The sequence below is a fragment of the Falco peregrinus genome, chromosome 3, assembly GCF_023634155.1.
Source record: "Falco peregrinus isolate bFalPer1 chromosome 3, bFalPer1.pri, whole genome shotgun sequence".
NCBI classification, from domain to species: Eukaryota; Metazoa; Chordata; class Aves; order Falconiformes; family Falconidae; genus Falco; species Falco peregrinus.
Window position 1 is genome coordinate 45790070 of NC_073723.1, and position 21523 is coordinate 45811592.

The 21523-nt window shown below is 38.7% G+C and overlaps 1 protein-coding gene across 13 annotated transcripts in view; it reads left to right on the plus strand.

Moving 5' to 3' along the window:
- The window catches only part of ASPH (aspartate beta-hydroxylase), a 122805-nt gene that overhangs the window by 82623 nt on the left and 18659 nt on the right, over window positions 1-21523 (plus strand). For 10 of the 13 annotated variants that reach the window (XM_055801074.1, XM_055801072.1, XM_055801071.1 and 7 more), the window contains 6 exons: window positions 5008-5106; window positions 5646-5735; window positions 9526-9663; window positions 16129-16264; window positions 17117-17208; window positions 21328-21461. In XM_055801074.1, the coding sequence (XP_055657049.1) occupies window positions 5008-5106; window positions 5646-5735; window positions 9526-9663; window positions 16129-16264; window positions 17117-17208; window positions 21328-21461 (689 nt within the window). Of the gene's footprint in view, window positions 1-5007; window positions 5107-5645; window positions 5736-9525; window positions 9672-16128; window positions 16265-17116; window positions 17209-21327; window positions 21462-21523 lie in introns of those variants that run through there. The other 3 variants (XR_008746715.1, XM_055801073.1, XR_008746716.1) reach the window with 2 other exon arrangements.

Below are 21523 nucleotides of genomic sequence, written 5' to 3' on the forward strand. Positions count from 1 at the left end.
CAGGCAGCCTAAATTCTGTTTTTCTTTCATGATGCTTGTAGTGTGAACTGTTCATTGGAGTTATCTTCCTATATAATACTATGGTTATCAGGCTGGGGAAACTTCACTGCCAGGAAGGATCACCACTCTGCTCCTGTGACCTAGAAACCCTGTTAACATCTGGAAAATTCTGACAGATGTGGAGCTTGGCACTACTGGTAGAGCACAAGCTGTCAGCACCTGCTCAGAGATGATCATGTTGATGTTGGCCCACTTGTTGCAGTGCTTGTTAATTACAGGTGTGGTACAGTAATTGGGTAGTTATGTAGACTGAAGATGAGTCAGCATGATTGGTGCCGTTTCCTGAGAATAAAGGCCCGGTTTTCCATCGCCCACATCTGGGAGTCTGAGGGAATTTTCATCTCGGGTCGTTTCTCAAAGAGAAGGAGAATGTTCAACGGCATGGTTAGAAGGAGGAGCCAAACCCTTGTAATACCATCTTTTTTTTTCTCTCAAGTTCCATTGGTAGTCAGATATTGTGAGAATCGTGTTTGCTTTGCTACTTTGGCTACTTTGTAGGTCCCTCCATAAAACATTTCTGTTTGATAATTTTTGGCCTGCCTACAGAATTTCTCAGAGGATTGGAAACATCAGCTTTTAAAGATAGAATATATTAACCAAACATGCTTCTCAGGCTGCAAGGAACTCAAAAGCATACTCCTTTTGGGCAAGATTTTCCTTTGCAATTTTTCAGTATTTTGCTGCAAACAATATAGTTGTTAGAATTTCTCAGTATCAGTAATCACAGGACTTCTTATAAATGGAAGAAGGTAATGAGTTTGTTATATAATTCCTTTGATATTGAGTTTCATATACTTCAGAAGTGTATAATGCTCTGATTAAGAACAGATACACAAAATAAGATCTGGCCTGGTTTTAATATATTATTTTCCATGCTTCCATAGACTTTATCCAGTGTAATTACTCTGTTTTGCAGTTCGCTAACCACTGAAATAGAAAAGATCATAGTGATGTTCTGTCCTTGTAAAAGAGCAACAAATAAATACCTTTTAAAAGGAATTAGATTTATTCTTTTTAAAAATCGTGTTGGTTTTGTCCAATTTCTGGCTAGTCCTCAGGCTGAATTGCAACACAGCAATGTGATTTTTTTTTTCTCTTTGTTGTAATTCAGGATAAATTTACATGAAGAATTTTAAGAAAGGAAACTTAGCCAAAGAAACAGGGAGAATCTCATGTGTACCTGCTTTTATTCTTTGTATACTGAAGGCTGCTTACATGATTTTGGGCAGATTGCTTAGGGGCCATATGGTCTGCTCTAGAGGGCTTCGCTCATCTGTTGCAATGCATATTTAAAAAGTGATTGGCATATGGTTTGGAGTTCCTATCATAGGTGCTGAGGTTCTGTGCGTAGTCAATAAAGAGAGGGGCCAAACCATGAAGAGTGGTTCTGTGGGCCTGCAGAAGACATCTTCCTCTTCCCATGATTTTTGAAAAGCCTGGGAAACTTCTGTAGTGGGATCAAATCTTTCTCACTAGTGTAGCACAAATCAGTCATTTTATAGAAAAATATGAGGGAACACAGACAGAGTGTGAACTCAGTGCTGCACAGTAGATGCCTCCAGTATTTTTGAATCTTGGGTTCAGGTTCCCACTGTAAGGATGTTCATACATTTTATTCAAGGGTTCTTTAATGCAGAAGGCATGGATACCTAGGAAGGGAGAGCAGAGGGCAGGACGCATCCCCAAGAGAACATTTCCCTTGTTTGACTACAGGCTCCGCTTTTTGCTGACTCCCCTTAGTTCCCATTCTTTTCTTCATGGTTGTCTAATTTCTTGTGTACGTGGTACTTGTTTCTGCTCCTCAGGCAAGTTCCCAAGCAGTTGAACACTCCTGTATAGGAGAATCTGGACTCCAAATTTCCCATTTCCTGGGAATCTGCTAGACTCTTGGGCAAAGGTACCCATGTCCTTCTTTGCTTCCTGCTGTAACATTTTGATCTTACGTTAGTGTTATCAGTCTGTGTTGAGCACATGGAACCAGCTGGACCCTTCACAGACACTGTCCCCTACATTGGGATTAATGTCTGTACCATTTCAGACCAGACTGACTACCTTGCATCATCTCCAAGAACTGAATAGATGCCCAAGGAATCGTAGTGAATTAAATCTTCCTGCTTTACATTTAATAGCTAGTTTATTTATTTTTCATTCAATTATTATTTTCCAGTCCAAGTTTATTCTGTCTTAGCAGCTGTTGAAGTGTTAGTCACATTTTTATTTTGTAAGTCTTAAATAGGATATGTTCCTTCTTTTAGCTACAGAAGCAATGTGTATAAACACTGAACTTCCGATCAAGAGAGTTTTGTAATTACAGCTGTAGTGTAGTATAGTCTAACCAGCATGAAATACACTTTCCTGTTATGCATTTGCCAGAATTTATGCTGAACCACAGATGGAAAATGGTGTTCAACTGGAGAGGGTTTCAGTTTTGCTGCTAATATTAAAGCATTTGCTTTTGAACATTACACTTAGGGACACAAAAACGTAACATTAAAAGTAGTCCTAGCAGAATTTAGAGCTATTTTTGTTTTCAAAGATCTACAGATTATGGTAAGATACAGGGGGAGGGAACTTAATAAGACCGGTTACTCTGCTAATAGCACTTTTTCTGCCTGCCATGCTGAGGCATGTCTGCGTGGCTCAGTGCATTATGCAGACACACATAAGCCAGCTCTAAGCTATCTCAGGTACCAAAAGCAGAATATCCACATTAACACAGTACTCTTCCCTGGCTAATTAGCCATTGATAGCCCCAGAGGTTAATTTCTATATTCATGATTAATATTTAATGGACTATGAGCAGTTTAGTAAAACTTATTTCTAAACATAATTAATATTGCATGCAGCAACAGCAACAGCATAATACAATTTACATTAAATACTTCCAGTGTAATTTCTGCTGATTGTATCTCTTCACTTCTCTTTAGGGGCTCTGAATGTAGATCATGTCTTAATGCAACTCGGCATAGTTTAAATGAACCATAATACAGAAAATTCTATTCTGTCTTAATTAATCAGATAGCTTTATCCTATAGTTAAAGGAGCAGTAATGAAATTATATGGCTAATAAATATTTCTGTCAGTCATTTTATTTCACCCTGCAGGTACAGATTCTTGGTTCAAAATAATTATACACAGAATGCTATAGTTAAAAGGCATGTAAGATGCATAAGGTGGTAGTGTGTTCTTATACTGGGCATTAAGCTCATCTTCACTATGACTTGCCAGGTTCACTTTGTGCTAATAGTATGTCATATTATGGACTTCACACTGGATCTCAAACTGACTCTTCCTTCATAGTAGCTCTTTTCTGCAAAAAGAAGTGAAATACTGATATTTTTAACTCACTCATTTTATGCCCACATTGCACTGATTTTGGTTTTGCTTAGGTGTGGTTTGTACATAATGAGGTTTGAAAAGGCAGAGAAATTGGCCCAGAGAACTTGTTATGGTTTTGCTTGTAATTATTTTGATTGAAAAATTAGGTTAGACAGTGACTGGAAAAGGCAGAGGGAAGTGGCTATAATGTATGCAGACATTTTATCCATGGCATAAGCCTAGTGGCTTCAGAAATGGATTTAGACAAGAGAAGTTGCTCATCTGTCCATTGTTTTGTACTTAGCGGCTGCGCTAGGCATTCAGCAGGTATCAGCCTCTGTAGTGCACTGACTGCCAGGCTCCCGTGACCATCCTCACAGACAGGGGTTCTCTCCCGATAGGACCGTCCACCCTTGCTGTGGGGAGAGAAGAGGTGTAACAAGATTAACTAGACTGTGATTGGTATCATATACAGCTACAAACGATACTGAGTATATACATCATAGAAGCATGGAGGTGGAAAGTAGATCCAGACATTCTCTAATGTCCCCCTTGGCTGAGGCAGAACAAATGCACTTAAGTTGTCTCAGTAATGTTGGGGTTATATGTTTCAGAACTCACGCCAGCCACCTTCACACCTCCTTTCCCCGGAACACTCCCCCATACACTGATCCTTTCCTACAGCTGTCCCTGTACTCACAAATCTTTCTCTTGCACAGTCCCGCACTTCTGGATATTTGTCTGAGTTTTCCATTCTGGCAAAATTAAGCTAGGTTATCACGTTATCACTGAGTACATTATTTGAATCTTGTTCAGGATATAAAATCTTTTAGCATAATTTAGCACACTTGGTCTGGGTCAAAGAGTGCAGTGTTCAACTATAAAAGAATAATTTATCCATCACACCTTCTAGTGTGAAAGCACGTTGAATCACTACTGCATTAGACCTTGCATTACCTTCTTTCTCCTGGCCTGGAAAGCTCTTCCAGAGAGCACTCCAGTTTACCATTGTGCTGCAAGTGCCCTTTGTGTTTCAGGGTTTGCACAGTCCCATTGCATGATGCAGGCTTTATTTTACAGCATCTTTCTAAATTGCGGTCACTATGTTTTGCAGGAGAGTATATTTTCTCTTTCTAAGACTAGTTTGCCACGAGTAGAAACCTATCTAATTTTAAACTATTTCAGGTATATTTCTACACGATGCTTCCCCTGACTGTGCTGTAGACTTTTTCAAGAGCAGCTTCTTTCCTTCAGATTAGTCAAACCTGGGATAGGTAACTTTTGTTAATGAATGATGTTAATTCTGTAATGTAGCATGCTGTACCTCAAGAGAGAGGGTGGAGAAGCACAGACAACTGAAAAATAAAGTAATTTAAAGAGAGAAAAGAGAAGGGGAAAAAAAGATAATTTGGTTGGAATAATTTTACTTCTGAGACTTTGGAGTTTGGCTTGTAATAGGCTTTTCTGGAGAAGTCCAAAAGTGAATAGGAAAAAGAAAGTACAGCCAAGTATTTATCTGAGTCGGTGATGGAAGAAAATCTCATTGCATCACTAAACAGTAATATGTGCACAGGTTTATTAATTTGCATAATCCATATGTGCATACTTAATTAATTTGCTTTCAAACAGGTTCTAAGCCTGGCTCCAAATGATGGCTTTGCCAAAGTACATTATGGCTTCATCCTGAAGGCAGAAAACAAGATAGCAGAGAGCATACCCTACCTAAAGGTATTTTTCTTTTCTTACCCACAGTAAATGTTTTACCAGTAAAAAATAGAATTGGAATATATAAAATGTGTCAAGCTAAAAGCATACTAATTACAAGTCACAGTTTAAGCTACTTGTTTGATTATATTGCTATATCACTGCCTATGAACTGGAATAAACTTATGCGTTGAGGCTCATCAATTCTTAAACATCGAAGTATTTGTTTTATTAGTGGTTACCCTAAGTACACGGCTGTGAGACTCAAATTGTTTTGAGGTTGGCAGTATGTGCAAACTTAAAGTTCTTGAAAGATCCAAAGAGGGCTTGTGTATACTTCTGAGTGTTTGGGGAGAAAATACCACAAAATAAAACCTTCATCCAGCTTTCTAAAATGCTTGTGTATGTATTTATAGGGTCAGGGGCAAATGTCCATTTCTGAATACACCTCTCTCTTGGGGGATCTGAGGGGAGAGGCCATGGGATTTGGAAAACTGATAACACTTCTTAATGTTTTTTTTTACTGAAGTATTGTATTTTTATTTATTTGGCTTTTTTTTAAGGAAGGACTTGAGTCTGGTGACCCTGGCACAAATGATGGACGCTTTTATTTTCATCTGGGTGATGCCTTGCAGAGAATGGGAGACAAAGACGTATGCATTTAATATGTTCTTGCTTTAAAGTCTAAACCTCTGAAAGACTGCAAAATCCAGAAAAACCTTTAATGATAGGCAGAGTGTGGAAAACATGAGTAGTTCCATTGCAACAACAATCCAGCATATGTGTGTAGAGGTCAAGATGAGCAACAGCAAAAAAAATCTGCCATTGGATGGCAATACAATTTCTTAGCATCCCTTGCTTTAGAACTGAGCTAAATATTTGAAGCTTGCATGGGGCAATTGGAGCCAAGGGATCAAAATTTTTTCAAAAATTCAATGAAGGTGTTTTTAGAGTCTGTTTTATGCTTCTACCACTTGCAACAAAGGTTTTATCCAGAGTTAAAAAAACCCCAACAACAGTTACATGCATATCACTGTATAAAAGTTCTCTCGTAGCTCTGGTGTAATTGTGTTTTGTAAACCTACCTTCTTTCCCAAAGTGACCTTAAGCACCAATGAGTATCTGATAAAAGAAGACCATGGACCATGAAGGGACTGAATGTGTGACCTGTTTTATGGTATTTGTTCAATAATTAGCAAACAGATCAGAAAAGAAGAAATTTGTGCAACAAATCTGTTGTGTGCCCAGCAAACATAATCATATGCCACTGGAAGCCATAAGTGTTTCTAATTTTTTAATTTAAAACAAAATTTCATTTAAAAGCATGAATTAACACTACTGTTATGGTAGGGGGGAGAAAAGGGCTTTTGTTGGATACTTACTAGTAATGAATTTTACTAAGGGCGTGAATTTAAAAACAACAACAAAAAACCCCATGCAACTTCCTAGGTAGGAAATGTGAAAAGAATAAGAATAAAAAAGCATAATGGAAATAGCTATCAAAATCACTAAGTCCCTGTTTTTTAATTAGTTATCTAGTAATATGTCTGAAATATTTGTACCAAAAATACTATAAAGAATGCTGACCTCTTGAGTATCTTGGCCCAGTCAGTAGGCGGTTCTCCAATATGATCTGTAGGCAGGTGGACTATAATGAAGCCTATCTGTGCGATCTTTCTCAAGCCTAATTCATCAGGTTAGCTTTATTTTTTATAAATCATGGAACTTTTATTAAAATACTTTATACATGTGGTAGATCTAGAACATTGAAATGTAATAATACCTGAATTTTTTTAAGTTAGATTGCCTTCTCTGAAATATCCTTCCAATGAGGTTTTTTTTTAACCTAGAAGTTCATTTACAAGTAAGAATTAGTTGGCCTCATTTTACACTTAAACACATGCACACATGTGCATATACACACTCAGAATGTTCTTCTACTCTCTTTTTCTGTCTTACTCTCTGTCCTTCTCTCAACAGAAAACCAAAAAGGAAATCCCTGTATGCTTCTGTGGGATATTCTGGGTTGAATGGTGGAGCCTAGAGCATCTTCATTACAATGTTTGACTAAAGATACCGCACAGATGTAATTAACGTACATCATCCCAATCCCCAGGATAATTATGTGTTAATGTTTATGGAATTAATGGTCAAATCTGCTGTAGAAAAAGTTTTAATCAATGACAAATGAACTTCTTGGGATAGAGGAGACTTAAATTTAGCAGTGGAAAGTCCAATGTTAAGCTGAATTTTTCTCGCTGCCCTTGCCAGACTTGCTGAACTTCAAGATTTAATCAAGGAAACCGATCAATATTTAAGGAACATGTGAAATTGCTGTCACTGAAAGTTTGTTGAAGGTAGATATTCATCTATTAGAGCTAAATTAGGAATTATGAACGTGGTGCGGTAAGCGTTAGGTGAACAGTGTTGAGTATGCCCTTTCCAACAATAATTTGATACAATGACAAATAGACTTAAAAAAGACAAATTAAAACTGGAAGGTATTGTAGAACAAATTGCTCTTCACACAGAATGTATAAACTGAATTAATCTCAAACAATTTCTTTCCTGGAAAAGAGGATACACTGTTGTAGATCTTCTGAATAATATAGTGGTTATTATTTGGTCTTTCCACTGCCAAGTTCTGCATGTTAAAAAGAAAGGTTTGTCATGGAAACTCAGAACTGGAAAGGATGAGCGAGGCACCCTAACCCTGCTCCGCTCTGTCAAAGACAACCTCATAGCACAATTCTTCTAATAGATAAGCATTAACAGTATTATACATCGTGATTATAGCTGACAGATCTTAAAGAACAGCAACATTCACACTCATCAGTCACTGGCTGAAACAAGTCATTCATCCCCTTGATCACCTGGGCTAACTCCAGACGTTGCAAATGAATGCAGGCAGTCAGCATGACCAAGCTATTGATATCCCACTGCTATTACAACTTACATCTTGGGGGACAGATGTTATAAATTGTAATGCTTCCATTTTAGAGACCTAACCAAGATAACATCAGAATGTAAAGATACACTGTGTATTACCCAAAGCTAATATATAAATACTTTTTTTTTTTTTTTTTTTTTTTTTGACCCATACACGATTTTACAGGGCTTTTCTAGGGAAAGAAGGTGAAAGCTCATATATGGTCGGCTGTTGAATTCTTGTCCTAGAGATGTGTTTGTTTAATTGTGTGTTTTTTCTTTCCGTTAGACCCCATACATAAAATGAGTCTTCTTTAGCTTAAGAGTTAGTACTGTTGGTTTTGTCTCAATAAGTCTTTTGGTTTAGCCTTCATGTCGCGTGTGGGCAGACTGATGGACAACTGTCATATGCTCATGAGTTAAAATGACTCTTTTTGAAAAACAAATAACAATTTAAATAGTTAGTCCTGCAGGGAAAGTACCATACCAGAATGCTACTGGGCAGTGTTCATCTTATCCAGATATTCCATACTCCTGCTGGAAAGAAAAGTGGAAGGTTTGGTTTTTTTGAGCAGGACTTGGCAAGGGGGTGGGCACAGCCAGGGAAGGCAGCCAGTGGTAAGGTGTGGGGGGAGTAATGTTAAGTGGAAGCACAAAGGTGAAATTCTAAGCTATTTTATGTACAGTGAGGTAAGAGTCAATATTGGGTCAGGTGGAGGAGTGTGAGAACATGGTTGAAGTCTGGATGAGTGACACTTAAGTGAAAGTGAATCAGATGGATTGCAGGCTTGGGAGGGAGTGAATTTCAAGCGCTGATAGCTAGAGAGGGACTCTGCATGACCCGAGTAAAGAAGGGTTTGGACAGTTTTTGTTCAAGGCAGGGATTGGTGCCTTTGTTTTGCTGCTGTACAGGAATAAAGCAAGTTGTGCAAAGGGAGAGTAAGACAAGCAAAGGTCTAGTATTAACCTCGATATGTTTCTACCACGTGATCAGGTCTGGTGTGGCCACAAATATTTGAAGAAACTCAATACATGTATGTATTAGATGAAGAAGTAACAATTTAGACCCACAGTCAGCAGTGTTTTCATCATCACAGCATCTCCACTGGCAACAGAAGGCAGTCATGTTTAATTCATAGGTAGAGGACTGAAACAGAAGACGAGGGTGTCCAAGACAAGAAACAGTTGGATCTCCTAAGTCCAAGGACAGCGCCCACATTACTGACCCATGTTTGGTGTGAATGATTGTGAGATTATTCTATTTTGCTAATGCTGGATTGGAGAGTCTTGGCCAACTGATCTATTTTGGGATTGTCAGTATTTTTTGGGGGGGGGGGGTTGTTTGTTTGTTGGGGTTTTTTTGTTCCTTTAAACTGTTTGTTACTACATTACATTGGAAGAACAGCCCCAGCATCCAAAGAGACAGTCTGTTGTCTTACCAAAAAAGCATGTTACTTTTTTTCTGTGGGAGCTTGGTTGATACAGATTTGGTTGTTAACAACTGCAATCTTTTAGGCATACAAATGGTATGAACTTGGATACCAAAGAGGTCACTTTGCATCGGTTTGGCAGCGTTCCCTCTACAATGTCAAGGGACTGAAAGCTCAGCCGTGGTGGACAGCAAGGGAGACTGGTTATACAGAACTGGTGAAGGTAAGGCAGTTTGTTTCTGTACTTTGATTTTTATTTTTACAACAGCTATAATTTAAGATATTAAGCAGATAAAATCCTTATCTATGAGGTCTGAATTATTGCCTAGGAGTACTAGACACCAGTCTCCAGCTGAGCCGAAGATACTGTAAAATAAGCCCAGGCATTTTCAAAATTGAGAATGAGGACAAGGATGGCTGAAATTATTAATAAATACAAATTTTACATGGCAGACAACTGTAATGTCTCAAGTGCATAATGACAGTAAACTTTGGTAATGTCCGGGACACCCATTCTGAATTTTTAATTGGTGAAGGAAAGGCTGTCCTTCATACCTGGTGTAATATTTAATGACGTCTTTGGAAGCTTTTAATTGTATAAGAGAAACAAGTATAGATTCCCAGTGATGGATTTTAAAAAAGTGAACATAGAATTCAAGTTGTTTAAAGTTTTTTTTTTATTATTTAATGCAAGGCAAGAATTCTGGTTATTATTCATAATAATAATTTGTGTTTCCAAAATGGCATGATTTTTATTATTTAATTTTAATTCCTGAAAAAATAAAAACAAAAAAGGAGAGCAGAACCTTTTTTCCCTGTATGATTTAATTATTGGTATGTGGTTTAGCAAAATTATTCTACAGAAACAGTTTAAAGCCAGAAATGTTTATTTGCAAGAGACAGCTTCTTTCAGAATGGTGATTTCTTTATGCTTAGTTACATACATGTTAAGAAACTTACTATGAAAGGATGATTTTATTTAAAAAAAAAAAAAAAAGGGAAAGAAAAAAAATTTAAAAGGGAAGATTACCCTTTGTTAAGGTTTTGATGGCAGCATAAATAAGACTAGGAAATCTGGACTGAAGTGTGATTGTCCAGTGTAATATCAGTCACACAGAAAAGCAATTAGCTTTATGGACTAGGGTTTGGGAAGATCTGAAATGTGCACAAATTCAACTCGTTCCTGAGGTATGTGTAGGAATAGAGCCTTCCTGCCATAAAACAGATGGAGAAACTTCTTATCATACTTTTACCGAACAAAAAGGAAAGAACAGATATGATTTTATTGATGTTTTAGAGCTATCTGCAGTGATGTTTTACAGTCTCTTGCCTGTAAACCATTCATATTCCTACGTCACGGAAGGTAATGTTCCCTTCGCCCTGAGCATGAGGAGACAAGTCAGCTTTGACGGGTGAAAAAATTTGGTTCCCTGTTATAAAATGGCCAGGGCTCCACCTTGAAGTGATTTTTCCTCAGCTGGATCAGACCATGTATGGAGGTCTTGCTTTGGATCAGAATGCTGCATGGCTTCTAGAAGAGCCATTCAGAAGATCAACAAGAATAGAAATTCACCCCTGACCTCCACAGCACAACTACCTCCGTAATCCAGTCACACCTCTTCAATCCAATAATTTTGTAGTACATTGTGTATCTGTTTCATTAGCAATATGTCATTGATTCGGGCCTAAATTGTGGCTTCTATTTTATTTACATAGGTGTCATAATTTGGGGGTGGTAAGATTTACATTCACAATTGCAAGTACGAATGCAAAATATGAGTTTAATGCATCAGGATAAGGATTTGTATTATTGTGTTTTGTCCATAACTCAAGAAACTGCTTGAAGTTATGAAAGAAAGCAGGTTTGAGTCTAATAAACATATGATGATGCAAACAAAATTTGAAATAGCATTCTCCAGGAAGTGGGGAAAAAATTGTTGAAGACATTTTTTATTAATTTGTGAATATTGCAACTTACGTACCTGTTTTAATTAAAAAAATATTATTTCCGCATTCCAAGAGCAAAAACCAATCAGCAGTTATTTCTTACTGCTTTATCTCATTACATTCCTCTTACACCTGTGTGGGATGTGTGGGAAATAATACCAAATCCCGGTGATAGAATTTGACATGGGAAGCTGCTGTATGAGGCACTGGAGGCCCTGACCCTCTCTCCCCGTGTTTCACTGTTTGTTGTTAAATGTGAACAAACTATTTTCAATATCTTAGTAGCTTAACAGTGCTAACTGAGGCAGTACTAAAGCCAGATTCTCTGGCACTTCTCTTTGGTTCATTTTATTAACCAGTGCAGCTGTGGTCAGTAGCATCTTGCAGCACAGACCTGGCTTGACTGTGTTTTAAAAGGTCATGCTATTTCTTGGGACTAGAGTTGGAGATGTGAATTTTGATGGTGTTTTGCTTTTTCCATAGAAATCTTGAAGAAAAGATTGTCTTGTTTCAGTATTCTCAGGTTAATAAATTCCTTGTGAAGGGCATTCAGCTCACCCAACTGTAGTCATGCAGCCGCAAGGCATATATCGTCCATGCTAGCGGTCTAGTTTATAGGTCAAAAAAGAAGTATTTTCAGAGGATGATTAATTTTTTCCTATGTTAAATAACTATTGATGGCGTGTCTACCTTTCTGGTGTTGGCTTTCCTACTGCTTTACAAAAAAATGAAGCCTAGACAACTAATTTAGGCCTGAAGTTTAACTGCCTGATGGGTAAGATTAAAGAAGAAAATCTCATACTTTATTTACTTCACTATCATCTACTTGCTTGGATGTCTTAAAGGAAGAGGGTTTTGAGGATTTGGGGATGGCTGGGTTTTTTTCGGGAGGGTATTGTTGGTGGTGCACAGGGAGAGGAGAACTGAGAATATCTCAATAACATTTAGAATGTGTATGACGGGGTAAATCTTGGTTAGCTGTACCATGCTGAAGGGAAGGGATTTTTGCATCTGTCTGTCCAGCTGTGCCCGTTATGGCTTAAGCTTTTTTTAGTTTCCTTGAAAGAATATGGAGGGGTAACTGATTTCTCAGGGAGCAGAAAATACAAGCCTTTAGATTAGGAAGGGTGTGTCAAGTGATTCATGTAGAAATGTTCTGGTAATGTTTCTGATCTACAGTATTTCAGGGCTTTGGAGATTCAAGAAACTGTTTGAGCTCAGCTAAAAGGAAACCTTACTTTTATCTTTGAAAACCTGTTCTCTTCCCTTGAGACGATTAGCTTTCCTCAGTCAGTCTTACTGAGTCATTGCATCATTCTCTGGTACTTTTTGTAGAACCTCAGTATGGCATTATTCTTCTATTCTGGTGCTCGTTTTAAAAAATAGTAAAAAGAGGTACAATGCTGTTGGATCCTACAGACTTTTCACCAGTCTGAAAATACACAGGTAATGACCTAGGTAACTTTGTCCTTTCCTCACGTTGCATCCTTTGACATTTAGAAAAGACCCAGAGGATGCTTTGCCAATAATGTACTACAGTGAATAGCTGATTGATTAAAGTAGATCTTGTATTGTCAGTTTTCTCTGATGGCCTAGATTTTATTAATTAAATGTTTCAAGTGCGGCAACAAAAGCACAGGAAGAGAATGAAAGTACTGGCAACAGCACATGTCCGTAACATTTTCTGTAGAGTGACAGCTGGAGCTTAATGCTTTAGCTAATAATAGCTAAACATTCATATTTAATGGAGAAATTAAATCGAAGTGTGCATTTAAAGTGTGGCTGGATGCTTTAAGAGAAGCCTTGTGTTGAAAAGAGAAGAGATATTGTATAAAGTGCTGACGTTTAAGCACCGTGAGTGACCGAATGGGTACAAGGAATCTATTCTGAAGGGTTTGAAAATACTGCCCCTTACTTTGGAGGTCATCAGCGTTCCCCAGCAAAGACATAGTAACTGATCACGAATACTTTCCTACTCTGTTTCAGTAAGAAAGTGAAATAGATTAAAGTCTTCGCCTTGATTTTATTTTACAGTCCAGTGAATTAAAATGGACGTGTGGTCAGTAATTATGCTTCATGTGAGGGGTAGTAACCTCTTAATCTCTGCCTGTTTCATTTATGACCATGCATTGGAAGGGTTTGACAGCACACAGTAAGGATTCTTTTAATATAATAGTCACACAGAAAAATAAACCAATACTAAGAAATCCCTATTTAAATACAGTAATGTCTTTGCCAATAAAATCTACGCTATCGCCAGATGTAAAGCAACTGTAAACTTCCATTATTGTTAGGAACTCTATTTAAAAAGCCATGTGGGGAGTTAAGGGAATCAGCTGCTAGGAAACAAGTACATATGCTCTCAATGCCGGTCGCCACCTGATTCTTCACTTGAAATCAGGATATTGGACCAAATATAATATGAATTTGTTGCTCTAACCTGAGACTTTAATCCCAACATATCATGGAGAGTAAGCATATTTAACTTTTTTCTGTAGGTAACAGCTCTTGGATCAAGTGTCGTAAGTCCAAGTCCTGGACTTTGTGTTTTGATGGTGTTTTGCATTCTTACCGTGCAAGGTCTAAGAGTCTGTAAAATCAGGGAGATCACGGCTGAGCTGTGTTTGAACTCCCCACTTCATTCCTGCTTAGGACTTAGCTATTACTCATAGTAAAGCACCCTCAGTGTGTTTCATAGGTGGGGTCCAGGTTTTCAGAAGTAGAGACACTATTGATTTTAGGGCAAGTTATGTCTAAAACCATTGAGGAGCTAGTTCAAAATCAATTATATTATTCAAATCACTTTGTATCCAACATGTTCGGGAAGGAGCCTTAAAAGGCAAGGACAAACACCCGTCTTTGCAGGTTAACTTTCAGCCAGTGGTGTTTGTGAAGGGGATAGAGGTGACAAAGCTGCTGTTGCCTGCAACTCCTTGGACAACCAATGCTCATCATTCATCACCTTCTCTGGGTGAATGTTCCCTCTTACCTTTTTACAGATGAGGGAGTATGAGGAGTTTGAGGAAACAGAGAATCACTTGTAATATCTTTCAAAGTTTTCCAGTCTTGTTGATCTGTATCAATTTAAATTGAGGCTGGTGTAAACAGAGTTTAACTTTTTCTTTCTCTTCTCCAGCCACTGCCAAATGAGGTACTCAAGCTGGTATTGCCTTTTGTAGATATGGTAGCACTGAATCAGTACCAGCACTGTTCCCATATTCATCTTTTCCATATTCCACCAATTAGGTGGAAATTTTCAATCTTTTTTATACCCTGCATTTTGGAAGTCAATTTTCCAAAAATACTCTAAAAGGACATTTCTACTTAATGTTAACCATTAAATGAGTCTTATGGGAACCCACCAGTGGGAAAGAATAAGGTGAATGCACCAGGAAAAATAAGTGTTCTTCCCCTTTACTGTTGGATGAGAGGGAAAACAATTTGCTGGGAAGAAGAAAAGTTTACCGTAATAACAGAAATGCAATCCTAATTTTCATAGGTCTTAGCCTACCTAAAAATGTTCTAGTGGTAGAAAGTAGCTGTATTATAGACAGCATGTTCTAGCCATGGCTTGCTTTGCTGAGCCTTTGATGATATATCAATGTACAGCCTATTTTGTGGGATCAGCTTGTCTTCTAAGTGAAAAAACTCAAGTAGAAAATGCAACTGCTTAATTTAAGTGGGAAAGCTAATAAGCATACAGAGTTTTAAAGCTAAAAAAGGGCCGTTATACCATGTAGTCTGATCAGTGTCATGCAGACTTTTGACTTTTATTCAGCTTTATGCATCATGTAAAGAGGTAGTGCGGGAACACACCTTAGCCTAAATTCAGTGTGAAATTGATTGAAAATGTCTTATAGAAATGCTTTGTTCAAGAGCACAAAAGAAAAATGAAAACTATTCACCCAAAATAAGGTTTAGTGAACAAAGTAGGTGACTGGGAAATGGAAGTTACTTTATCCAGATCCATTGTTACACTGTGGGGATTTCCCTTTGTATTGCTATAACATAAAATTGACTTACTATTGGTAGTATACAAGGTTTTATAATCTACCTGATTTTTAAAAATAGATGTCCTAAGGCAGCAGAGAACAGAAATTTTAATTCTACTGTTCTGTGGTTTTGGTATGTATGAATTTTAAGGCAGTTTACACATTGTTAATGGTTGTGTCCATAAATCATCACCTGGCATTTCGAGTCATATTTGATCTTTTTCAATAGCATCAGCATGTGTAAGTGAATCTCTGCAAACCTTTTTGAAGGTTTAAATCATAACTTCCAACTTAAGTGTTGTGTTTACATTTGTCCTATTTGAACTTTAATGTTCTGCCAGTACCTGGAGTTCAGGTTATAGAAGTGGTTTTCTAGTTGCAGGAGTGCTTCCAGGTAACATGTGCACTGTTTAAGAAGATCAATATGCTTCTTAGCTTGCAATATAAAATGATCTGTTAAAGAGCCCTTAGGCTAATAAAAAAGCAAGTCAAAGTTAGACCTAGTCTGCAAGAGTCTGGGGATTATTGAAATCTTACAAGCCCAGCGTAATTGAATCTGAGGAATACTGTGAAAGTTGTTTTTCCTGCCTTAACTTGTCAGAAGGGAATTAAATACAAAGAAACTTGATAATGATGATGAACGCTTTTTTAGTGCTTTTAGATTAAAAAAAAATGGCAGGGAAAAATAAAAATGGTACTAAAGGCAAACACAGTAAATTCTCAGTGCAGTAACATGACTCTTGCAACAGTCCTTAGAAAAAAACTGGAAGCTCATTCGGGATGAGGGGCTTGCTGTGATGGATAAAAAAAGAAGCCTGTTCCTGCCTGAAGATGAGAATCTACGAGAAAAAGGAGACTGGAGCCAGTTTACTTTATGGCAACAAGGTAAAACATTTTATATTTCTTCTTTCCCCAATTTCACTTTTTCAGATTAGTATAGTGGAATAAGGAGTAGCAACACAGGTAGTTTTCAGAACTGTTTTTGTAATTGCTGAATCTGGAGAAGAAGGGAACTAATAAAATAGTGTCTGGGACCCCAGTGACACTGAGCAAGAGTTCTTTATTCTAAACCATGTTGTCCCCAAGCACTTCTAAGAATCCCCTGAGTGTAATACTCCCCTTCTGCCAAGGCTGCCAGCAGTTTGCACGGTAATGTGTGGTGCAGATCAGCCTGAGCAAAGGCAGGATGGGAGAAGGTGCATCCTCGATACTGTGTTGTCAGCTAGGTGAGATCTCTCATTCAGAAATGGTATGAGTAAAAGAATATGATTTTAATAAACCTGATGCCCTGTCCCTGAGTTGTGCAGTGAGAGGCCCAACTATTGGAACAACCTTATATTCTTATGAGACTCTACATATGAGAGAGTACTATAAAATAAAACACTAAAAGCAATTTATATCAAAATATAATCTGGCGTTGAAATGCTATGATGTTGGTAGCATTTTTCATCTTTTTTTTCTGTGCAGCCTCATTAATGTTTATGCTTTTAGGATCATGTTTAAAAAATGGTAGGAAGCCTGGTCTTCACAAATAATTTAAAAGCAAAGATATGCAGGCTGTTCTAATATTGCAGCATGTTAGTACTGCTGTTTCGCAATCTGTAAAATGGGAGTAATAATGTTTACCTGTCTTTCATTGTCAGCTCTTCGACAGTTTTGTTGCTCTTCTGCAAAGCAGAGAACAAGGAAATGTTCTTTCATTGCTCTTACCAATACTCTATCCATCATTTTTACTAGGAAGAAAGAATGAGAACGCTTGTAAAAGTGTTCCGAAAACATGTGCTTTATTGGAAAGATTCCCGGAAGCTACTGGCTGCAGAAGAGGGCAGGTATCTGGAAAATTTCTTCGGTTTTGCAAATTCCTAATGCTGGGAGCAGGTGATTTTGAGGAATGCGTATAAAGGCATGCATGACCTTGCTCTTGTTAAACCAGGTATATTTAACGACACCTCAAGCACACAATGAAGTTAACAGTAAAAATATGGCCCTTCAGCAAATACAAGGTGAAATATGTTAGCTGAAGCCTTTCTACGGGCTTTTTAGTTGAGTCATTTTACCTTGTGTTTCCTAGGAGCTCGTGGTAGGTAAATTATTTGCCATGGGTCAACCAGTAAATAATGACTTACTAAGCCTCAGCCCAAAGTGACCTGATCTGACCCATAGCTAACCCTGCTTTGTGTAGGCAGTTGGATTAGATCCTTTCTAACCTCAAATATTTTTTTCTGGTCTAAATCTAATTTTTCAAGACTAATTCAGTGAGCCACATTCTCACTGTGATAAACTTCACCCATCTACCCCAGTTTGGCTTCTTTAGAAGGAAGGAGAATCACCTCATGGAAGCCAAGCAACAGTACTGCTGTCATATGCTTCTTTCCTAAGGTAAAGTCCATGAGCTGTGGCCTTGGGTGCCAACAAAGTTTGTTTCAAGTGCCTGGTCTACACTGACTACTTGGCTGCAAATCAATCTCATTAAATCATGCAGTGGACTTATATGGTATGGATCAATACATTTGCAGCTGAGTGAATGGCCCAACACAAATGTCATGTGATTCTGTAGGACAGAATTTTTCATTAGCCTTTTTATTTTTCTTCAAGCTGTTGTATTTTATCTGTAATGACTACATGAGAATAACCTTCACATTGCAAAATTAGGGATGCAAAAGTTGGAAAACACAGTGCTAGCATAATCCTAATTCAGAGCCTTGAGAGCAGGTGTTCAGCTTTTTCACCGGACTCTTGCTTTTGATGTGCAGAAGTGCACTAGATGGCTGATGTTGTGGGAATGAGCAAGGCTACCGTTCCATTGATTTGTTGCAAAGGCTGGTTGTAGTGAATATAACTTATGAGAGAGGTCATCATGCTCAGTGCAGCTAACAGCAAGAAAACTGCTTTTTGTGGCATCCTTAGACAAAATATCTATCCCAGAGAGCAAATTCTCTTATTTAAGAGTCACTATTTTTCTCATTGTTTTTTGGTGCCCCACGTGTTATCACCAAAATATGGTTTGCAGAAACATTGTGTGTTTACAGCTATAGCTGTAGTCATGTGTTTTGAACATATAAAATGTAAAATAATCTGAAAAAAGGTGCTCTAGAAATCTTAAGTTTTACATCCAATGTTAGGGGATGTCTAGGACAATTTTGTTCTTATGGTAGCTGTGCCTCAGATTCTTACTGGTAAAATTAAATTTAAAACATTATCTAATCTCTATTCATGTACTGAAGCATGTGGAAGCAATGGGAACAAACACAATGAGGAAATTAGGAATTTTGTGGTAGATAGACCGTTTGGATGCTTTGGGTACCTCGGGGACTGACAAAGATAAAAAGTGTAAAATGGTGAACTATCTGCTCAGTGCTGCTGCGAGACTGTGTAGAATAATAGCAAGTGATCATATTATTCAAAATAACGTCATTCTTCTTAAAAATAGCTGTAAACTAGAAGTAGCACAGGTAGTTTTAATCCTGGGCATTTCTTAACCCTTCAGAGTTTTACTTTAAAACCATAGTTTTAAACCCATTAGTAGTTTGGAACTACTTATATATAGTGCTTGAGTTCAGTTCATACGTATAATTCACAGACTTCTAGACTGATCTATGTGGACAGGTGACATAAACTGCAGTCATCATTCTGCAGTGCTGGTATATTAGCATTTAAAAAAATAGTGTCTCAGGGATATTAGTAACTATCCTGCGTAGCCAGGTATTTGCATTGCAGTAGGGTCTGACAGGGCAATCAAGTTAACGCATCTCAGTGTAGCAGAGGTGGTGGGTTGGAGCATCTGTTCACCACGGCCACTGGAGCTTATCACTTGCTGTCATAAGAAACTGCTGGTAAGCAGAAACCTCAGAAAGTGGTAACACCTACTCTGAATAGAGGGAAAGGATAACCTCCCTCAACCTGCTGCCAAAGCTCTCCTTAATGCAGCTTTTGGGGCTGTTGGCCTTTGCTGCAAGGGCACATTGCTGGCTCACATTCAAATTGTTGTCTATGAGGACCCCCACAGTCTTTTTCGGGGAAGTTGCTTTCCAGACAGTTGTCCATCAGCTTGTGTTGGTACATGGGGTTATTCCTCCCCAGTGCAGAACTTGGACTTCTCTCTGTTGAACATCATAAGATTCCTGTTTGGACTTTTCTCCAGCTTGCCAAGGTCCTTATGAATGGCAGTAAAAAAAATGTAGTGTATCAGCTGTGCCTCTCTGATTTTCTATTATCTGCGGACTTGCTGAGGGGATGCATTCTGTCCCATCATCTGAGTCGTTTGTGAAGCTATTAAACAGTGTTGAACTCACTATTGAGCCCTGGAGTACACCTCTGATGGCTGGCCCCCAGCTGGACTTTGTGCCTCTGATCACAATTCTTTGAGCCTGGTTTAAGTGCCAGTTTTCAATCCACTGCCAGCTTGCCTCGTTTCTGTTACATCAGTTTGTCACTGAGGATCTTAATGGCAGACAGTGTTGAAAGCCGTGCTGAAGTTGAGATAAACAATATCCACTAATCTCCCCTCATCCACCAAGCTAGACATCTCACCATAGAAAGCTGGTAAAGTACAATTTCCCCTTCATAAATCCGTGCTGACTGCTTCCAGTCACCTTCTTTTCCTTCACATGTTTGGCAATGGTTTCCAGGATTATTTGCTCCATCACATTCCCAGGGATCATGAGGCTGGCTAGCCTATAATTCCTCCGATCCTTCTGCTTGCCCTTCTTGGAGATAGGAACATTTGCTTTCTACCAGTCCTCAGGGACCTCTGCTGGTTGCCGTGACCTTTCAAAGATTATTGAGCATGGATTCACAACATTGTCCAGCTCCCTCCTCACTCACATGTGGATCCCCTCAAGACCCATAGACCAGTTTGGTGAGTTTTTTTGAATGTTCCCTAACCTGATCCTTATCCACAGAAGGTGAGTAATCTTTTCTCCAGTCTTTTCCATTGGTCTCAGGTGCCTGGGATTCCTGAAAGTCAGTCATACCAGTAAAGATTGAGGCAAAGACAGCATGTAGTGCCTCAGCCTTTTCCATGTCCTCTGTCGTCAGATCTCCTGCCACATTTAGCAGCAGGCCCATGTTTTCCCTTGGCTTTCTTTTACTGCTGTCGTCTTTGATGTTACCCTTCACTTCCATCTCCAGATTCAACACCAGGAGAGCTCTGACTTTCCTGACCTCATCCCTGAATGCTCAGAATGTCTTTGCAGTCTTCCTGGGTGACCTGACCCTGCTTCCACCTCTTGTACACTTCCTTGTTGTGTTTTGGTTTTGTCTGGGTTGTGATGCTTCCTGCACGTGGGGATGAACATTCTTGGGCTTGGATGAGATGATACTTAAAAACCAATCAGCTGTCGTCAACCCCTCTTCTCTCCAGCAGTGTATCTTGTGGGATTTTTCCTAGCAGTTCCCTGAATAAGCCCAAGTCTGCTCGCCTGAAGTTATGGATAGTAATCCTGCTTTTTCCCTTTCTCTTTCCTGTCATGATCCTGAACTCCACCAGCTCATGGTTGCTCCAGCCAAGGCTGACTGTGACCTTCACAGCCATGTTGTCATCTGAGAGGGGCCAGTCAGTCTGGCTGACACAGGCATTGTGTCTCCTGCAGCCCATCCTTTTAAATAATAAGACTGTCTTTAAGTCTTTCCATAGGAAAGAAGATATTTTTTCTGGTTGTAGGTAGGAGAGAAATTTTTTTTTGGTTGAAGTATGGTTATTTTAAGCAAAATGAAAAACATGCTTTTTTACACCCAGCCACCCCCCTGGATGCACAGACACTACACAGCATGGTTTTTGTAACATTGAACACCTTTAGGGCATGAGAAAGAGCAGTTGTTGCTGAGACTCTTAACAAAAGGTGATGTTGTACTTTTGGCCCATCATCAAGGATGAGACGTAATGAAGTTCTGAGCTCCTCTTGCTGTGAAGCTGAACGTGTTGAAGGCCTGCCTTTCTCTTCTTGCAGATCAAATATTCTATCATGCACCCGGGGACTCATGTCTGGCCCCACACAGGGCCTACCAACTGTCGGCTAAGGATGCACTTGGGCTTGGTGATACCCAAGGAAGGCTGCAGAATTCGGTGTGCCCAAGACAACAGGTATGGACGGGTTTTTTTGGTTTTGCTTTTCCTACCTTCCTCAAGGCTGAAAAAGGGGTGGG